Below are 22,456 nucleotides of genomic sequence, written 5' to 3'. Positions count from 1 at the left end.
GAATCTCAGGAAAAGGGTTGGCTGATATCAAACTCATAACAGTCTCAAAATATCCATTTTGAATCCAGAAATGTTCAGTTTCTGACTTCTTTCTGTTGTCTCCAAAGTCAACTGTAAGTGCAGAGCATATCGCAGGGGACATTGATTCTGACTGGATTTATGTCAGTTCTGATTTTCTGGCACCCATTCCATACTTGTTAAATAATAGCGACTATCACTCCTGCTTTTAGAAAGAGTGTTTATATTGCAAGTTGTAAAGAAGTATTTTCAAATAGGGGAGCCTGGGTGGCTCAGTCGGTTAAGCGTCTGACTCTTGATTTTGGCTCATGTCATGATCTCACAGTTCGTGGGATTGAGCCCCATTGTTGGGGTCTGTGATGACAGCATGGAGCCTGCTTGGGATTCTCTCTCTCTCTCTCTCTCTCTCTCTCTCTCTCTCTCTCTCTCTCTCCCTCCCTCTCTCTCTCCCTCCCTCCCCCTGCTTGTGGTCTCTGTCTGTCTCTCAAGATAAATAAATAAACATTTTTTAAAGAATTATTTTGAAATAACATATTAGATATACACTTGAAAGGAGTTAAATGAAGACTACGTATAAATAGCCCTTTGGTAATATAAGAACTAATACAGGCTATCCCCACATTTATACCTGAAAACATATACCTGTATAAACTCAAGATATAAAATTTCTAACTAGAATTCACAGGGAAGATAAATATTAACCACACAATAATTTTATACAGAAAATAAAATATTTGTGTAAAATCTGAAATCAATCACCTAAATAGCAACACAAAAAAATATTTCTTCAGGGAAGAACTACAGTAATCTCCACATTTAAAACCATCCCTTTCCAAATGTGGTCAAAGATACTGTAATGGTGCTGTATGGTGACAGAGGAGAGCTACATATTTGTTGAGCATAGCATAAACTGTTGAATCACTATGTTGTACACCTGAAACTAACGTAACATTGTCAACTATACTAAAAAATAGAAATTCCATATAGATGCACTATGGGATATTTTCCGGCCATAAGAAAGGCGGGCATCCTGTTACATGTGACAACATGGATAGACCTTGAGTGCATTTTATGCCAAGTGATACAAATCAGACAGAGGAAGACAAATTCTGTATGATCATCAGTGTGTGCTATCACTTATTGGTAAAAAAAAATCATAAAACAGAGTAAAATGGTGGTTACCAGTTAATGAGGGGTGGGGTTATAGGGCATATGTTATTCAGGGGTACGAACTTGCAATAAATAGTAAATAATACCTAAAGACCTAATTTACAGTACAGCAAATAGAAAATAATGTTGTATTATAATCATCAAATGTGTTATGAGACTAGAACTTAATTATTCTAACCACTAAAAAGAAATTATAATTATGTAACATGATTGGTGTTAATTACATCTACAATGGCAATCATGTTATAATATATAAATGTATCAAGTTAACATGTATATGCCTTAAATTTAGTGTTCTGTATCAAATATATTTCAATTAAAAATAAATAAATAAAACCATCCCTTTCCAGGTTATGTTCTATTTCTGAACAAATATTAATTTTAATCCAGAAATGTCTTTCAAATATTCCAAAGGATTATGCTTCATTTTTATTATAAATTATCGTTTAACACTTCTCAATAATTTTCTTTAATTTTATTTTTCTGTGAATCTAATAAAATTATGGGAAATTTTATCATTTATGAATATTACTTTTCATTGACAAATACACGTGTTCTAAGAGCATTTTAATTCACTGATGTTTATTGTTTCCTATTGAAAATTCATTCCATCATACAGGGGATTTTAAAAATCCATATGAGAAATAAATGTTAAAACTAATGCTTTTGCCAATTGGAAAAAGACATAAATAAGTTCTTACTCAATGTTCTTTCTTTAAATACATTCATTTATAATCAGAGCACAATAATTAAGTAAATCATGTTTCTTAATAGGGCTCCGCAGGATCCAGAGCAATGAAGTGAATACAGAAAAAATGGCTGTGTCAGATCACAGAATTCATCCCCATATTTTGTCTTTTTGTGGTTAAAACCTATCAAGTTTCCAGTTAGCATACTGATAGACAACTAAAGACTTTACAAACCTTTAGCTCCCTGAATGTGTTTAAAAATATTTCAATCAGTCTTAGATTAGGTGTTTTTCATTAAAAGGAGAGCTCTTTTTGTTTATGTTGATCTCTGACTCCACACACAACTTTTGTGGGCACCAATGATCTCTGATACAAGAGGGACTCACAAAAATGCCTTCTCTACCTTGTGCCTGATGCAGATCCCAAACAAGAACAAAAGCAAGCACAATGTCCTTGTAATTGTTGTTAAACCCATTGTTCTTAAAAATGTGTGGCTGACATCAAGGGTCAGTGTTTGAAAAATATGTTTCTGTGTCACCTTCGGCAACAACATATGAATCAAAACTTTTCTTCTAACTTTCTAGTAGCATAATGCCAACATCACATGAATACACATAAATTTTGATATAAACTAAGTAGCAAAGGCAAGTACAGAAGAATTTAAGAGTCTTTAAATAAATGAATTCCACAAAACTATAATTGCTGAAACAATGAGGGAATGAAGGCACAGGTGATGCCTGTTCATTGGCTAACAGACATATGAAAAAATCCTCAACATCACTCATTACCAGGGAAATACAAATCAAAACCACAATGAAATACCACCTCACACCTGTCAGAATGGATACAATTAACAACTCAGGAAATAAAAGATGTTGGGAAGGATGAAGAGAAAGGGGTACACTTTTGTACTGCTGGTGGGAATGCAAACAGGTGCAGCCACTCTGGAAAACAGTATGGAGGTTCCTCAAGAAATTAAAACTAAAACTACCCTACTACCCTAGCAATTTCACTACTAGGTATTTATCCAAAGGGTACAAAAGTACTCATTCAAAGGGGCACATGCACTCCATTGTTTATAGCAGCACTATCAGCAATAGCCAAATTATGGAAAGAGCCCAAATGTCCATCGACTGATGACTGGATAAAGAAGATGTGGTATGTATATACGATGGAATATTACCTGGCAATCAAAAAGAATGAAATCTTGCCATTTGCAATGGATAGAGCTACAGTGTATTACACTAAGCCAACTACATCATTCAGAGAAAGATGAATACCATATGATTTCACTCAGATGTGGAATTTAAGAAACAAAACAGATGAACACAGGGGAAGGGAAGAAAACATAAGATCAAAAGAGAGAGAGGCAAACCATAAGAGACTCTTAAATACAGAGAAGAAACGGAAGGTTGCTGGAGGAGCAGTGGGTGGGGGGTGGGCTAGATAGGTGATGGGCATTAAGGAGGACACTTGTTGGGATGAGCACTGGGTGTTATATGTAAGTGATGAATCACTAAATTCTACTTCTGAAACAAAAAAAAAAGCAATATATATATATATATATATATAATTTAAGAAACATATATATATATATGTAATTTAAGAAACAAAACAAATGAACATATGGGGGGGGGGAAATAAAGGACAAAAGAGAGACGAAACAAACCATAAGAGGCTCTTAAAGACAGAGAACAAACTGGGAGTTGATGAAGGGAGGTGGGTGGGAGGATGGGCTAGATAGGTGATAGGCATTATGAGGGTATTTGTTATGATGTACACTGGGTATTGTATGTAAGTGATGGATCACTGAATTCTACTCCTGAAACCAATATTGCACTGCATGTAAACTAATCAGAATTTAAATAAAAATTTAATTTATATATTCATATATATGTGTGTGTGTGTATATATATATATATATATATATATATATATATATATATATTTCCTGAAGATCTTAAATGACCAGAGAGCATGTTTTTAGTTACAAAAATAACATCCTGAATAACTTAGGTTAATACATTTAAAATCTAAATAAGCAGACATTTATTTGAGAAAGCATAAATTAACATAACTGTATGAAAAAGATACACACACACACACACACACACACACACACACACACACACACACTCTGCAAAGGCCAGTAGCTGTGAAAAGAATGTGAAAGATTTATCAAAGAAAACAACCAGTAATAGCTTCTAGGCCACACAATTCTACTGCAGAGTTATGTCAAATTCTGAATGCAAACTCTAATTTGCAGTGTATAAATACTATTAACTATAAAGAAATTAAAACTCCAATTTTTTGTGCCCAATCTGATAAAAAAACACATAGAAAGTAAAATTTGAAATGACATTTAATGTATGAAAAAGAATCTACAATTTATTAGAATTCAACAGCATTTAAAAGCGTCATCAATTAAAATGAAAGAGAAATTCAAAGATGGTTTAATTTGAGGAAATACATCCATAAATCTATATGATTTATATATTTTTCTATTTTGCCAATGAAAAAACTGAGACTCATAAATTTAAATATAATACCAAAGGTTGCACACCCAGAGCAGAATTGTAATTTTAAAATCTATACTCTTAGCAAATAATGCTACCTCCACAGGATAACAACACAATAAAACAGAAAGAAATTCTATAAAAGGTTACATACACACACACACACACACACACACATACACACAAAACACACAAATCAAAATTAGGAGCAAGCAATGTAGTATGCAGGCTAAGTTACTGTAATTGGGTACCTATTTAATTCCAATACTCTTAGAGAATGAAGCAAAATGAGAAACAGATTGAGTTACATGATTCCCAGCTTCTGATAAAAGGAAACTTGAGTTGTACAAAAAAAAAATGCAGGTGAGGATGTAGTGGAAACTATGAACCACAGCCCCCCAAAATCAGTTTGCATATTTTTATTAATATTCTGTAAGTCACCCAGTCAAGCTAATTAACATTTCTGGTTCTCACATAATTTCCATTGTGTGTGTGTGTTATGTGTAGTGAGAACACCTGATATTATTGTTTTAGCACATTTGTAATATTCAATACGTTATTAATCACGGTCGTCATGCAGTACCTTGGATCTCTAATGCAACCTTCATAACTGCAGCTTTGCACCCTTTGACCCATTTCCCCCATTTCCCATTTCTCCCATCTCCTCGCCCTTGGTAACCACTTTTCTACTCTCTGATTCTATGTGTTTAACACTTTTTAGATTCCACATATAAGAGAGATCACACAGTTTTTCTTTCTTTTTCTGGCTTATTTCACTTAGCGTAGTGTTGTTGTCCAGGTTCATCCAGGTTGCTGAATTTGGCGGGAAACTTCTTTTTTAGTATACACACGGAATGGGATATTAAATATCCCTATTTCTCTACTCGTCCATCAGTGAACATTTAGGTTATTCCCATATCTTGGCTATTGTAAATAATGCTGTAGTGGGCATGGGAATGCAGATATCTTTTTGAGGTACTGATTTCTTTCCTTGGATATATACCCATAAATGGATTGCTGGATTGTATGGTACTTCTGATTTCAGTTTTTTGACGAAACTCCATACTATTTTCCATAATGGCTGCACCAATTTACATTCCCACCAACAGTGTACAAGGGTTCCCTTTCATCCACACCCTCACCAAGTTATTTTCTTTTGCCTCTGTGATAGTGCGGAAATCTTTTATGGGTTCTTCTCCATCCGTACTGCTATCTCCACTCCAGTCCAACATTTCAAATTATGGAGGTATGTGACTGTGTTTAGATGCATCTTAGCGGTGAGGATAAACAGAATCAGAGTGATATTATTTGAAATATTTGAAATTAATAAAATTGGGGGCACCTGGGCAGCTCAGTCAGTTAAGCATCTGACTCTCGATTCGGCTCAGGTCATGATCTCACAGTTTGTGAATTCAAGCTCCACGTTGGGCTCTGTACAGGTGGTGTGGAGCCTGCTTGGGATACTCTCTCTTCCTTTCTCTCTGCCCACCCATGCTCTCTCTCTTTCTGTTCCTCAAAAAATAAACTAAAATTTTTTTAATTAATAAAAATTTAAGAGATTAGATAAGTAAAGCCATAATAGCTATATAAAACCCATAATTACAAAAAAAAAAGTATTCGGAGGATTAGAATACTCAAATTTGAAACCTAAAGGAAATGCCATTTAAAGGGTTTTCTGAATCTAGCCAGTCAAGTGAATAACCTAATGGAGCACTTATGGCATATCGTAGGTCTAAAATTCACTGTGCTTACAGACCACTGTTGTGTAAATCATTTAAGATAAGTCTAGGGTCTATTCCTTTGAATTTGGATTTACCAACTGCAAAATAAACACTTTCTAAGGTCCTTTCCATTGCTCTCTGTCTTTGGTCCCGCAAGTCCCTTCTAAGATTTGGGATTGCATTACATATTACATGCAAACTCTGTGGAAAATGGTCTATTCATGGTCCATGACCACAACTATAAATCTCATATTAATGTGGTTATATAAAATATATTAACTTTAAAAATCATCTAAAATGTCAATCAATAGTCTTTGAATAAAGTTGATCAACCTTCCAAACAATCATTCTGTGTTTGTGACCAAATGATAAACTTTCAAAAAATGGGGGGCCAGGGGGGAGAAAGTAATACACTACAGGGACCTAGAAGCATTTGGTCTTTGTAATTTTGATTTTATGGGTTAGGAAAACAGAAAAAAAATGTACAGTTAAGTTACTGATTGAAGAGAGACAGATATGCTTATTTACCTATACAAATTCAGAATCTGGAATTTCAAAACTGCAAACTGTTGTTTTTTTTAAATTTTTTTAACATTTGTTCATTTTTGAGACACAGAGAGTAAGTGGGGGAGGGGCAGAGAAAGAGGGAGACACAGAATCTGAAGCAGGTTCCAGGCTCAGGCCTGTCAGCTCAGAGCCTGACACGGGCTTGAACCCACAAACTGTGAGATCATGGTCTGAGCTGAAGTCGGATGCTTAACTGGCTGCATCATTCAGGCACCCCTGTAAACTGTTTCTTTTTTTTTTTAATTTTGGTTTCTTGAATGCATACACTTGGACCAATTTATGCACATCCATTATTGAATACATTTGGAGAATAGAGGAGAAATTAAATTTTTTCTTATATAAGGGAAATGTATGTTTTTAAGTTTATTTATTTTAAGAGAGAGAGAGAGAGAGGGAGAGAGAAAATATGCAAGCAGGAGAAGGGCAAAGAGAGGGAAAGAGAGAGAGAGAGAATCCCAAACAGGCTCCGTACTGCCAGTGCAGAATCTGATGCAGGGCTCAAACCCACAAACCGTGAGATCACGACCTTAGCCAAAATCAAGAGACAGATATTTAACTGACTGAGCCACCCAGGCTTCCCTAAAGGAAATATATTTTGTTTGTTTTAATATAATACAAGTCGATTTGAAGAATTTATTCAGCTCTTAACATAGAAAACATAATCTGTTGTCAATTTGACCTCAAACGTAGGAAGTCAGAAAGATTTAAAAACTAGTTCATCGTTGGTAGTTTCTTCCTCGCTTTTTCTCAAACAGAGATGCTATTAAATAGAATTTCCTGCACTTCCTAAGTCAGTCAACCAAAGGCATGCTTCTAATGTAAATGACGGTTGAAAGATTAGAAATGATACTGAACTGAGTTTTACATTTCCCATGTCTCTTGGCCTTTGGCACTGTGTAGGAATGACATTCACAATTTTCTGTACTGCTTTTCCACAGCAGTTAGCAAAATCCTGTACTTGCTTTGCCTTGACAATCCATCAGAACAGGATTATTTTAAATTCTTCTTGCCTCTCTTTCCACACACACTTGAACACAAATGATCTTTATTCCCTGAGATATTACTTTAAGTAAAGGCTCCTTCTTGACATACTAATATAGATGTTGTACAGAGAATCTGAGCAACATGAAATGTAATCATTGTTTATTCACAAAGGATCATTTTCTTAAATATTTTACCTTCCATATTCAATGCATATTAAGTTCTTTTTTTGCAGATTGTGGGAGAATATGATAAATTGATCAACCTCAAACCTATCTCCTCATTCAAAAGTAAGTTCACATGCAGGGAATCTTACTGAAGGGAAACCTTGCTGAAGGGTGTGATGTATTAGAGGTATGCACTAATTTTGATTACTCCTTTTCAAGTGTTCTTAATAGCCTCCAATGAAAAGAATGAGACATGGATATTGAATACCAAGGTAGGATTTACTTTGTACCTGAAGCAAGTTTCAGAGGAAAACGTATTCAGTTAAGTAAACAGGGAGTGGGTATGAGGAAGACAGAGATATGGAAGTAGTTCAGTTGAAAGAAAACTATAATTAGCTCTTAATTACATGGGGGTCGATTAACTTACTCAAGGTCATGTTAAACATCCTTATTTGGACTATGCTAGAAAGAGTGGATTGGGATTATGGGGGGGGGGAGGGAATCCAGAAGGAACCATGCTCTGACGCTGGCCATAGGCTGGTGTAAGGCAACAGAGGTGAGGCTTCAAAAACAGGGCTCCTGGGAGGCAGCTTTACACTCCTTCTTCCACCAGTTGTTGTCTTCATGCACATTGCCTAATGTCAGAGCACTAGCTTATCATTAATTTGCAAATCAATTTACTTTTGAGTAATAAAATCGACCTAGTTGTGTTATTAAAAGTGATATGATAACATAGGTTTTCATTTTTTAAATGTTTATTTTTGAGACAGAAAGAGAGAGACAGAGGGAAAGAGAGAGAGAGAGAGAGAGAGAGAGAGAGAGAGAGAGAGATTGAGAGCACGAGCACGGGAGGGGCAGAGAGAGAGGGAGGCACAGAATCCAAAGCAGACTTCAGGCTCTGAGCTGTCAGCACGATCTGTGAGATCATAATCTGAGCCAAAGATAGACACTTAACTGACTGAGCCACCCAGGCGCCCCAGTTTTCATTTTTAAATTGTCTTAAATATTACCTAATGAGTAATGACCAATATAAATAGTATAATTAAAGTTCAAAAGTTTTATAATCACTATACTGTACACCTGAAAATAATATTACACTGTATATTAACTAACTGGAATTTAAACAAAACAAAACATTTTACCTACAATAAAATCATTATCATGGTATACCATGTTTAAGAAAATACATAATTTAGGGGTGCCTGGGTTGCTCAGTCAGTTGAGTGTCTGACTTCAGCTCAGGTCTTGATTCTAATGGTTTGTGAGTTTGAGCCCCACGTCGGGCTCTGTGCTGACAGTGCAGAGTCTGATCAGTTCCTCTGTGCTCCCTTCAACTGCCCCTTCCCCTCCTCTTTCTCTCTCAAAAACAAAAACAAAAAATTAAAAAAAAGAAAATACATAATTCGTATCAAATGGACTTCATTTTAACTAATATATTTCCTGTCCATGTATCCATCATTGATTTTTTCAGAAAAAAGTACAAAAATCAATGGTCTTCATTAAGAAACCACAATAATAATTATTAAATTATAAGATTCATATGCTTATAAAATATATGATAAATGTTGATGATAATGCTCTTTAAAATAATCTTTCACTTAAAGGAATATGTATTCCCTACATATCCTTCCTCATCTAAAGTTATGAAGAACTGAAACAAGGAGCTATAGAGATATTTTTGAAGGCATAAACAGTACCTCAAACATGTAAGTAATATTGTGTGAACTACAACAAATAATCTGCAAAAGGTCAAATTTTATATAATAACACATACGGAGTTAAATGTATTTCATTATTTTATTATTATACACCAAACCAATAAAAATAAAGATTTAAGGACTCTAGACCTAATCAAAAGAAAGTTTAATTAATTAAACTATTCTGTAGGAAAATTTTCTCACAAACACACACAGTATATAAAAGTTTCTTACTAATTGCCCAGTTTCACATCTGATCAAACTCTTTTCTCACTCACTGCTTTACCACTGACTTGCTCCAAAAGAAAAAAAGAATGTCAAACGCATTTTAGACACAGTAATTTATAAAAGACATTTCTTTAGATTTTTTATATATGGTGAACATGTAGAAAAGAAGCATCCAACTCTTACTATCAAGATAAATAGAAATCCCCGTAGAAAAATGTCGCTTGCTAAAATAATTGAGACTAAAAAAAAAAAAATACTTCATTTATAATGTAATAAATGAAGTAAATGAAGTAATACATGAAGTAAACTTCATTTTAATGCTAACATTTATTGCAAAACATTTTAATACAGAAAACAAATGTAAAACTATAAATAAATGTTTATCACTTACCTCTCTTAACGTTTCTGCTTGTACTTGTGGACTTATCTGAAGGACATGGGCAACGTCCTTCACATTTGACTGAGATCTGTTTTCCAAAGACACATGCCTGATATTCTAGTTTGCACTGCATACAAAGAGAAAAGAAAATAGTTATTTAGATACATTTAGTTAAATCAATACAAAGTCACATGCTATTTGATTCTATTACACATGCTACGGAAAAAGGCAAATGAATAGCATGGAATGAAGAACATTACACCTGATTTCAAATCTATAAGTTCTAACTTCTAACCGTGGTATCTGGAGCTAATTTCTTAAATGTTATGAACTTCGATTTTTTTCATATGAGTAATTGGGATAATAACATGGAATCTACTGAGTTTGAAAAATCAAATAGGTAGTTTTCCTAGAACAACAGTTACCATGAACTGAGCTCTCAGTAAATGTAACACAAGCTGAATGAAATTAAACTCAAACAATCAAAATTATTATGGCACATGAAGTTCTGAGGGTTTTTTGGGTTTTTTTGTTTCGTTTTTACTTTAGTTTAGCTTAGTTTTGTTTTGCTTTTCTTTGTAAACATTACTCTGTAAAATTTTAAGCCTAAGTACCTTAACTCATTCTTAATATTTCATAACTGCATAATTTGACATGATTTAAAAAATTGTAAGCCTACTCCATCTTTTAAGAGGCAATAATTACTTTCCTACTTTAAAAGAAATAGATCTTGCTAATTCTGAAGTAATGTGATTTCTTTAGTGGCTACGTCCATAATTTACTCAGTGCAAATTATTTTAAAATTAAATAGGGCAGACTTTCTGGCTCCAATCGACAAATGCACCAGTGACTAATTTAATTCAGCTTCAGCTGATACGAAGAAGAACTGAATACACCCAATGACTAATCAGATTACTCATATCTGTACAACATTTTTTTTTGTCAGATAACTCTCTACTGGACAGGCGAAATTCAAAACTAGACTTTCAACAAATGAGTAAAAATTATTACACTTGGAATTTATTTGTAGTGGCTTAGTGGGCCTTTTTTAGAGGAATAAACTCCTTCAAAGAAATTATTTTTTATTGTTCAATGTTTCAGTAATTTAAGGAAATGATTTTGACTTATAAAATCTCAATGGATTTTAAATATAATTAAAATGCCCAATAGCTAATCAAAAGTAGAAAAAAGTAAAAATTATGAGCACTTTAATGAAAGCCAGATAAGTTATCTAAAACTTTGAGACTTCAAATATATATATATATATATATATATATATATATATATATATATATTGCTGTAACTTCTTTTAACATAATATTTCAGAATTCGGAATCTGGTCATATGAAAATTCTGACTTATGACACAATTTAAGAAAAGTTCAAGAACAATTGTAAATGTGAGCAGACAAAGCCAAAAGTCAATATTAATTATAGCTAATATTGAATTTTAAAATATGAAAATGTTAGCTCCCTTCAAAGATGTGTTACACCATACCCCTTTACATTCTAAATGTGGTTTATTTTAAAAGTGCTTTTTTTATTTGAAGAAAATGAAAGCCAGAAAAATAAGTGAATGAACAACAGAAATACATGAGTTGTTAGTTTAAAAAGGTTTTACCTCTTAGATAACTTTCTTTGACATAACACAAACTTCAAAGCTGTCTAAAATTTGCGTATGATGAAATTATAGTTTTGAAAAGGAATTACTTTATAAATAAAACAATTTCTTCTTCAGAATGATTTTACCAAACTTTTTTTTTCCTGTATGCATTTCTGCAAAGACCAACAGAATCAGAAAGATAGCAAATCCACCCATGTTCATAGTTATAAGAATCTAGCTTCCTGGGGCGCCTGGGTGGCTCAGTTGGTTAAGCAGCCGACTTCGGCACGGATCATGATTACGCTGTCTGCGAGTTCGAGCCCCGCGTTGGGCTCTGTGCTGACAGCTCAGAGCCTGGAGCCTGTTTCAGATTCTGTGTCTCCCTCTCTCTGACTCTCCCCCGTTCGTGCTCTGTCTCTCTCTGTCTCAAAAATAAAGAAACGTTAAAAAATAAATAAATAAAAAAAAGAATCTAGCTTCCTGTAATTGGAAAGCCATTTAGTTTTATTTCCTTATGGATTGATTTTGAAATAAAAATATCTTCATAAAGAATTTTATTCAAAGAATATTAGGACATTAAAAGCACTATTTTAAAATATTTTTTTAGCTACATCTACTGATTGGATTTCTAATTAATGACATTCAATTTACTTAATTATCACAAACCTGAAATATTTATAAAGGTATAAGTGAAGTGAAATATCACATAAAGGGCATGCTCATTAGTTTATAATTACCAAAAAATGGAAATTCTGTAGAGAAAGACATGATTAATGCATTCCTGATTATCTAAGACCCTGAGCATTAAGAATTCTTAAGTTAGGAGTTACTGTGAAAAGCAAGCCTGCAAAATGATTTTTCCATGGTCAAAGTTGCCATTTGTCAGGGAAAGTAAGTTAAAATCATTTGCTTAATTATAAATCAAAGGAGAACATTTAATCTTACTATAGGAGAGATCTCGTCTGCTCATAGAAAAGACCCCAACCATCAGGGTAATAAACACTGAGACAGGTTATTATTACAGTTTTTAAGATAATGCAATCACTGTGAGCTTGTTGGATGGCTTAAATTGGAGGTTTTCAGTTGGAGTGGTTTTGCCCCAGGGGACAGCTTGAAATGGTTTTTGGTAAAACCGCTAAAATTATGCGGGAGGGATTACCGTTGGCATTTACTAGTCAGAGGCCAGAAAGACTGCTAAAGATCTTGCAGGGCACAGATAAGCCCCCCAAAATAAAGCATTATATGACCTCAAATGTCAATAATGCCCTGATTTAAGCACTAGTCAATCAAAAGACAATGAATAAGTAATTAAACTCAAGATTCCTTCCATATTTCATTAGTATTTTCTTTTTGGTCATTCATTAAAGTAATGAATGTAAGATAAAAAGCAATGGTATAAACTACAGGCTTCAAGTACTGAAATTATACAGGAATTTAAATTTAAAATTAAATTTAAATTTAAAATTAAATTTAAAATACACATCAGCTAACACAACAAAATACATACTTTATAAATGACGACTTTAATTGAGGTATCGTTATGTGTCAAACACTGTATTAAGCAATTTTGATGCATTATATTCTGATGAATAAGGTAGGATAGATTTTTTTTTTTAACATTTATTTATTTTTGAGACAGAGAGAGACAGAGCATGAACAGGGGCGGGGCAGAGAGAGAGGGAGACACAGAATCTGAAACAGGCTCCAGGCTCTGAGCTGTCAGCACAGAGCCCGACGCGGGGCTCGAACTCACAGACCATGAGATCATGACCTGAGCCGAAGTCGAACGCTTAACCGACCAAGCCACCCAGGCGCCCCTAGATATATTTTTTAAAATAAGTTTTTCAAGTGAAGTTTGGAGAACTTTATGCAACTGATCAAAAATGCATGGCTAAAATAGGATTTGAGCCTACTTTATAGTGCTTCTCATGTAGAACAAGTATATAATTAGCAGTAGGTAAAAATAGCAACAATGTTCTATTTCTTATTGTGGTGATAAAAATTTTGATACAAGTGAAAAAATAAATTGGAAATTTGGAATATCATGAATCACTTTTTTTTAGTATTGCTTTAATCTACCTTGGACTGGCTAATATATCACATTCCACACCTTTAATACATTAGACAACCAATATCATGTCTAAGAGCTCTCATGAATAGAATTCCTCACAGGCAGCTATAGCTAACCCCTCTGCAAGTAAATGTCCTCCACTTGAGGTTCTCTGATTCCCACTCTGGTGTTTCACATGCAAAGACAACCAGAGAAAGAAAAAAAGACTTGATTTAGACTTGAATCCATTCATTCATTGGGATTTACCAATTACCCACACACATTATTACTGTAGCATAAATGACAAGCGGGAGCTAAGCATAGCAAAAATCTGTGGCAACCCTATGCACTGAAGTGGACACTACATCATTGTTTTCTGCTTGTCACTATACTTTTCCTTCAGAAATAACACCTCACTTATTGTGAGTAAACTTCTTTTCTCACCAGAAACCTTATTTGGGGAAACTGATTTTTACATACAAATGTTATAGCATACCTCCCTCAGCACAAGGTGAGAGTCCTCTGACATGAGGTGGTTAAAGTCTTCCCATATGCTTATTCAGATCTGTCCCTTTACAGGGATAACACTAGAGATTTGAGCACAGATGCTATTTAAGCAAAATCAAAATAAGAAAAGGACCAACAGGATCCTAAGAAGGTTAAAGTCCTTAACTTAAGCAATCTTTAAGGCTGAATGATATGCAAGCCAATTTCCCTTTAGTCCCTACACCTCATACTGTTTCTATCAGACGACTAGAAGTTGGGTATTATCAAGACTAGTTGCATTTAAGCTGAGATGAGATGACATGGGGATAGCAAAGGAACTTTAACCCAGGTTAATAAATTCACAATCCCTGCCATGTAATCATGGGCCAGTTAAGATATTGCACAGTTGGCAACTAGACTATCTGACCAAGACCTGCCGAGAAAAAATAAAACAAGAATACATTTAATCCTTATTTTACTGAACATATCCTCTTAGATGTAGTATACTCTTTGAACTACTATATCTCTAATTTTTATTATAGATATTTTTCTTCCAAAATTAAACAAAAATTCCCCAAGGAAATTTATCATTTGGCACAAACCTTACAATACGTTGTAGTGCAACCTGAGAACATGCCAAGGAGAAAACCACTTGGCACATAAACTATGGACTCAGAACTGAGGAAATACTGTTTTGGGGATGGTTTCTCCTTGCAGAGTATCAGAGTGTGTTCACAGGTGTACAGGGGGTTGTCTTAAAATCGACTTAATCCAATGTAGCCCTAGAAGGTCAGGATTGTTTACTCCCTCACTTTGGTTGAGATTGTGAATATATACATAGAAAAAAAAATCTGTTTTTCGTATCACTAAATTATTTGAGTTATAAGATCATATATTATCAAGTGTCTCTTATTTTGAGATCTGTGTGCACAATGTAGCATTCACCTATGCATTTTCATCATTGTAAGGCCATCGTTGTAAACAAATATCCCAGATTTCAAAATCAGGTAATAATTTTAAAAATTTAAGTATCAACAATATAGTGTGTTTATTTTATAATTATTTCCTTCTACAGGTTTTATTAAATTCTGTCATCAAACTAAGATTCTTATTTAAATTATTCCAGACAAATGTTGCTTTCAATATCAGCAGTAGTTTCATTGAAAATAAAACCTATTAAAAACCATGTTGTTTGATGACTGATATATACATAAAAGTAATGAAATCATTTGTAACTTACTATTGATTTCTATTTTCATTATTTATGTTAGTATTTCATATGCACTTTGACAGACACCAACTCAGGCTCTTCCAGGAGGGCACGGAGTGGTTAAAAATAATTAAGAAATGGATGAAAATAGAAGACCATGTTGCTAAGTACTCCCCCAAATTAGGAGGATATAAGAGAAGAAATTACATTAACAGATATAAATGGGAGTATTTTTTTTTAAAAGAATGTCAATAAGTAACAAGGGATGCATTTTAAAAGAACACAGGAGGAGATGAAGGATTCAGAGCAGAAAATTAAATTTAGCTAACAAGAGAAAATACTCTGAAGACCTGAAAATTTTGATGACTTTAATAGTTACACAAACATAAAAATACTAAATTGCGGTAGTTTGGGCATACATTTCAATGTCTATGGGGCTTACGCACTTAAATTTTTATTTTAACCATTTCAATGACATGAAACTTGAGGATATTTTTTGTTTCTTATGCTTAAGAAATACCAAGAACCTATTTTAAATTATGTACTATTCTTATAACTAAGATATAGGCTTAATGGTCTATAGCATCTAAACAGTTTTATGCACTGGTAGCAGTGATCTACTTTGGCATGTCCTAAAAGGGAAAGATAGGGAAGAGCTGGTGCAATGAGTTTTGATACAAAGATACAAACACACAAAACTTAGCTTTTCCACCATGTAATATTTCCTCTTGAGTAAACCTGAGGGAGTAACCTGAGAAGACACTACCTCCAGAGGGCCCTCTGTTGACTCACTACAGGAATACAGGTGCATCTAAGACCACCACAGCTCATCATACGCTTTTGGAAAGGAAGAATCCTGGCAAAGCTGACTATGGAAAAGAAGATGGACCTGCTAACTGGGGTGGCCAAAACGTTATGAGGGATCGGTTTGTGTAGGAAAGGTGCATATAAAAAGGAAAACCGACAAGGATAAGATGAGACAGAATGGTGGTAGCAAACTAGTTAACCTTTCAGAAGTTAATAATGTATTAAGTGTCATAAATAAACAAGTATCCTTCTAGGATACACACAATACAAATACATCTATAACCAATTCCAAATGTGTCTATATATTTTTTAACTGATACAAAAACTCAACATGCATTCATACTGATATCTCCAATTCCAATCCAACATCTCAAGATTCTGTCCAGCCTCCCCTTTTCCATGTTCGTAACTACTCTCTCCAACAATAAAAAACATGGATTTACTTATACGATCCCTCTATTTCCTTAATTGCCCAACAGAACCCATCTAACAACCTTGCTGGCCATCTCTTCAGCATAGAAATTCCAGGAATATTCCCCACTAACTACGCCATGTTCTTAGGCACAAGTAGCCACACCGCCATAGTGTATTACGAGGCTCAACCATTCTCCATTCACCACTATGCAGGGGATTCACTGACTTACTCTGAGCCAAGGAGGGGAGGGAAGGAACCTAATTCTTTTCTCTCTCTCCTTATAGCTCCATTAATTATTAGGAGAGGAGAGCTGAAACCTCACAATGTGTGAGTGACATTTGACAATGTCTCCCTGTAGAAATTGCTTTATATACCTTGAAACCATTTTTATTATATACCTAAAAGATTAGATTTATTCTATTAGATTTTCTAGGTGAAGTAACATGTTAATCATTTTGTAGTAATCCTTTTCATCTGTTACGACTTTTATCGGGAAATCTAGTTTTTCCGACATTGTAGAGCTATCTTATTATTTTGTAGTATTGGAGAACACGTCCCTATAGATCTCTTGTGTTTCCCTACATCTTAGGAGCAGAGGCACTGATAGCCTTCTGTTTTGTATTATCTATTCAATTTTGTTTGTATACTAATATCTATGCAAGACGGTGATAATTCTGCCTCCTATCTGGAAGAAAGGGCAGATTTGTTTGCTTCCCAGTAAAATAAAAATAATGTCTCACCACAAGGCAAAGTTGGAGCAGGCTTCTTTACAGACCATTTTGAAATATCCAGATTTCCTTAGCTGTGACACAAACCCAGTGTGTGTTACTCTGCACTGTGCCTGTGGGACTCGTGGGAAAAGGAGAATTGACACAAATATAAACATTATGCTCCTTGTGTCATACGTAATAAATTACTTTGTCTCTGACCCAGGAGTCTTAGGTCTTCTGCTAGCATGTATAAACCCTGGCATCTATTTGCAAGTAGGGTAAACATCTCAGACCTTTCATAGTTCTTTTGGCAATGAGGATGGGATGCTCACAGAGATATAGTTTTCTGGAAATGAAAGGATACTAAGCTCCATGGACCAGATTAGAAGTTATGAGAAGATTGTTCAAGACCCAGTAATGAATGCTCAGAATGCTGTCACCTGAGTCATGAGCCAAAAGTAGAAAAAGGATCATCCAGTGTTCTATCTGTTATTGACAATTTTGAGCCTGAACAGCAAGAGCTAAGGTTGGCTGAATCTATTTAAATAGTGCTCTGGTTATTGTTTACTAGCCACCAGCCAGGAGGAGGAATGTGGTGCTATGTTGACAGTAGGATCAAGGGTTCTCTATTTCCAAATGAGACAGAAGGCTGTGTGCAGTCATCCAAATGTACTGAAGAACGCTGGACTAGGGAAGAGATTCAAACGTGTATGGCTAAGTTGGATGCAAGCACCATCCATCATGCCTGATTCTGTTGGGGAAGGTGACCCTGGATTCAACTGTGGCATCTGGGCACATTTACAATATGGAAGGTAAGTCAACGTGACTTTTCTTGTGAGGATTTTTAGTACCAACTCAGTATATGTTGGGGTTGCTTCTACATCTGAACGTATAGCAGGTATTAACGTGCTATACGTTTATACTTTGCTGTCTGATAAGTATCAGCGTAAAGTCTCCCTTATCAAGATATAGACAAGAGCCAAGAGTTTTCTAGGGGGAAAACCTCCTTGCCACTGTTGCCACTTTCCTATACAGATGATGCCCTACTTGTTGGAAAGTCAGAAGCTTCAGTCTCAATGACTCTGACTGTAATATTATTACACTTCCACCAGCAGGGATGGCTGAATAAACTCCTGAAAAAATTCACAAGTCTGCTTGCTAAGTGAAGTTTCTTAGGACTATCTGGGTGGACTCACAATGCTCAGTCTCACCAACAGTGAAGGAAAACTGTTATTCCTTTCGTCATCAGTGCCGTAAAGCAATCCCAGTACCTAACTGGACTTTTTGAGTCTTGAAACGTGTATGTTCCTCTCCTGGACATTTTGCTTGTTCCTTTATATCAACTAAACCAACAGGTGTATTTGGAAGCTGTCCAGCATGCTGTATCATACTCCCTATCTTTAGGGCTCCACAACCCTAATGGACTCTTTCAGCTTCAAGTCTCTGTTGAAATTTTTTTCAGGCGATGCTATTGCTATTCCAGTACTATCTACTGACTCTGGCCACGTCCTTTTGTCCTTTGAAACAAACATGCATCACATGTTTGAGTTTTTGGATTACTTGTAGTCTGACAGCTGTGAAACTTTTATCACAAAATTACTAAACAGGGTGACAGGTAAGGTATCTAATGCCCTTTACTATCCACAAGTTTCAGATATTGTAAGCATTCGCATGGTCTCTTCAAAAATCTCCTCAAAGAGGTTTCTGACTGCCTTCTTCACTTTAGCAAAGCAGTTTGGTCACTGAATTTTGCTGTCTCCAGAAAGGGAATTTAAGCCTCTCGGGTGGGTCCTTAGTAACTAACAAGATGAAAAGACGTTCTAGGTACCTATTTTCAATATTCAGGCTTTTTCTTTCCTTCTCCTAATGGCAAAGTCAGGCTGGCTTGGTTGCCGTATCCTGCCGGTGACAGCCTGTTCAAAGGGAATTGTGGGAATTCAGGCTTACTTCTGATTCAGCCACTTGGATTATCTTGTTGGATTAACATGGTCGTGGATCACACTGCTCACTTAAGTCCCCTGACCGTAGTCCATGAAGCTAAAAGTTGCAAACAAAATGCTTCTCTCTAACTTCTATTCCCCTTGTCCCTCCTCAGGTGGACTCTTGTAGATGAAATGTTCATGTGTAGTGTTTAGGAGCTGATAGGAAGAAAGGGGAAATTTTAATTTTTATATTGGGGTACACTAATTTTGTCTTTATAGAGTGAGAGCCACAACCTCAGTGCCTAGGGAGGGGACCCTTAGACTCTGGGAGAGATGGCAGAGGGTGAGACTTTAATGGTCTTTTGTCTTTCAGAGCCACCCTTATTTCTTTCCTCCTCAAGGAAAGTGCCCTCGTAGGGCTTTCCCAAAGTGTCGCAAGTGCCTTAAATTTAACTGCTGGATTTTCCTTTCCCTCGATATGTTTTTCTCTATTCTGCTTAATCTAACTGAGAAGTCTATCAGAAAGAGAAAGCGATGGCACCAGATCCTGAACCTCTCATGCAAGGCACCTGCCAACACCGCCAGAAGTCTCTCCCATCTCCATTCTCCACCATTCAGTGAGATGGCTGAATGCCATTCAGTTGGTTGCTTCAAAAAGTGGACAGATTGAAGAGACTGCTTTCAAGCATCACTCCAAAAATAAGGAGTAGAATCAATTATGCTAATTCAACTGGAAAATCAAAGACCTTCCAGTGGGCTGGGAGGTCACATTTGATGCACTGTCAATCTGTGTCCACAGAAAAATGTAGTTGCGACTTGCAGGTCGCACCCGTTTTAACATTATTTTGTTTCTACAACACTATGTGTACTATTGGAACTATTACCTTGTATGGAAAACCGGCATTCATTTGCCTCCATATAGAAAACGTGGTGATTTGCACCTCAGCGGTGGTCTAAGAGAACTTCACCTGCTTTGGGAAGCACCACCAGTGGATCATGTGGCTCTCAGAAAACTGAGATCTCTCCTAAATGAATCACACTTGGCTATTCAGTTCCAGGTGGCATACCAGACTCATTTTTTTTATGAGCACCTTGACAGGAATTTCTCTCTACAACATGAGGTACCCAATTAGAAAAGTTGATACAAATTTGTCACTGATCTTAGGTGAAGTGATCAATGATACCACATTGTTCCTAGCAGGTATTTGTTCAGGTGATTGGGCCATGACCCCGGAGTGGGAAAGGGAGACACTGTTGAGGTCAATATTGGGTTCCCCCCCCCCTTTTTTTAATGTTTATTCATTTTGAGAGACACAGAGACAGAGCGTGAAGAGAAAGAAGAAGGCACAGAATCTGAAGCAAGCTCCAGGCTCTGAGATGACAGTAGGGAGCCCGACGTGGGGCTTGAACCCATGTACCATGAGGTTATGACCTGAGCCGAAGTCGAATGCTTAACTGACTGAGCCACCCAGGCACTCTGAGTCGAGGTCACCATTGTATGCAGGTTGCTCTCATTCTTCTGCTTGGAACTTCCTTGCAATTCGCCTTAATTAAATGCTGCATGAGACAAACTAGTTGGAAAGGTTGATGGAGTGGTGTACTTACAGAAAAATTCTCTGGAAGTCAAAAGATGTGGAAATGAAAGGTGGGATATTGTTTGGAGGTAGGGCGCCATGGGTTACTCGTATTTCTGTGCATCTTGCAATCAGAGGCATTGGGTGTTTGTACTGTACAATCTTTTCAAAGATTTTTGTGTAGCAAATTTGGACGATATTTTCTCCTGAAGTACTTATTTTGAATTTTCTTTAATTTTCTTTCAATATTTAAATTGTATATTTCCACTATTTTCTGAATCTCATTAATCTGGTTGAGATAATTTATGTTGGTCTAATGACATAATATTTAATTTTTTGTTTCACTAGATTTTATTTTGAGACTCTGTTATTTTACTACAATGTGTCTATGTTTAAATTTCTTATTTATTTTAGTTGGTACACATTATACTTCCTGTATTGTGGATTCATGCCTTTCAACATTTTGGGAAATTTTTCCATTTCTCTTATTATTTTTTTCACCTTATTATTCTTGGCTTCTCCTTCCATATTTCAGAATATTTGTTTATACCTTTTCATTCTACTTTATATTCTTTATTTACCTTTTGGATCATTTTTATGAAGCATTTTCTGAAATATGTGTGCTGTTTTTCTGAAAGGCACAGTTTGCTTTTGTTTAATTGGCTTCCTTCAGGGGCAACAGTGTATTCAGTCCATTGCCAGTTCACATAACAAGACTAATTTCCTTGGTAGACAGAATTTAGGGTGGAGGGAAATTAAAGAGCATTACAACACATAGTGATTATACAGAGATGGTGAGAAAATACATATCTTGCTTATACAGTCACAGAAATGGGTAAGGCAGTCACATACCAGTGGATCAAAATCTTTTAGATTTAGATTTTATTAATGATCAGTATTTCAAAGGCAAATGTGTGGAACAGACATAGTTTTGCCAATTTTTCAACTTCCTAAGGAGTTACAAATAAATAAATTTTAAAACTTACAAAAAAAAAACACCCTATAATACAACTTGAGTTTTGTGAAAGGCTAACACATGGTCACTAACACAAAAGTAAAAAGGTTAAAATCTCAAAAATACATCAATATACAAATTTAGAAATTTGTTATAACTTTGTCCTAAACTCATTGAATGGTAGCTACCAATATATGTAACTCAAGAGTCTTGAACAAGCCAAGAAAGTAAGCCTATGTCTCTGTTAAGGTTAAAGAAAGAGAGTTCTATATAACATAATCCATAATGCTATCTCTAGGAGAAGATGGGGCAGGTATTTAGAGTATGGATACACACGAGAGCTTTAACCCTCAAAAATACAGTGTGCTCACTTAGCTTCAAAAAGCCACCTTCCAAAGCTAATTATGGTACTAAGGTGTTTTAAATTATAAAATAAAGATGCAGTTAAGTTTCTTTATATAATACAAGTTGAAGAAAAATGATCTAGTCAGTGAAACAATTTAGAAGCAAGGCCAAAATATCCATTGTCACAGCAATAACATATTGTTCATTATTTATAATTGAACAGATGGAAGAATTGTCCAAATATTTA

The 22,456-nt window shown here is 35.3% G+C and overlaps 1 protein-coding gene across 3 annotated transcripts in view; it reads right to left on the bottom strand.

The window, feature by feature from the left end:
• The window catches only part of SPOCK3 (SPARC (osteonectin), cwcv and kazal like domains proteoglycan 3), a 478,289-nt gene that overhangs the window by 138,945 nt on the left and 316,888 nt on the right, over positions 1 to 22,456 (bottom strand). For all 3 annotated transcript variants that reach the window (XM_053901147.1, XM_019441052.2, XM_053901146.1), the window contains exon 6: positions 10,146 to 10,260. In XM_053901147.1, coding sequence (XP_053757122.1) covers positions 10,146 to 10,260 — 115 coding nt within the window. The remainder of the gene's footprint in view (positions 1 to 10,145; positions 10,261 to 22,456) is intronic.

Source organism: Panthera pardus, unplaced genomic scaffold (assembly GCF_024362965.1).
Source record: "Panthera pardus isolate Hobbes unplaced genomic scaffold, ASM2436296v1 HiC_scaffold_13, whole genome shotgun sequence".
Taxonomy (NCBI): Eukaryota; Metazoa; Chordata; class Mammalia; order Carnivora; family Felidae; genus Panthera; species Panthera pardus.
The sequence above is the reverse complement of the archived record's forward strand: the minus strand, read 5'-3'. Positions and strand labels throughout refer to the sequence as shown.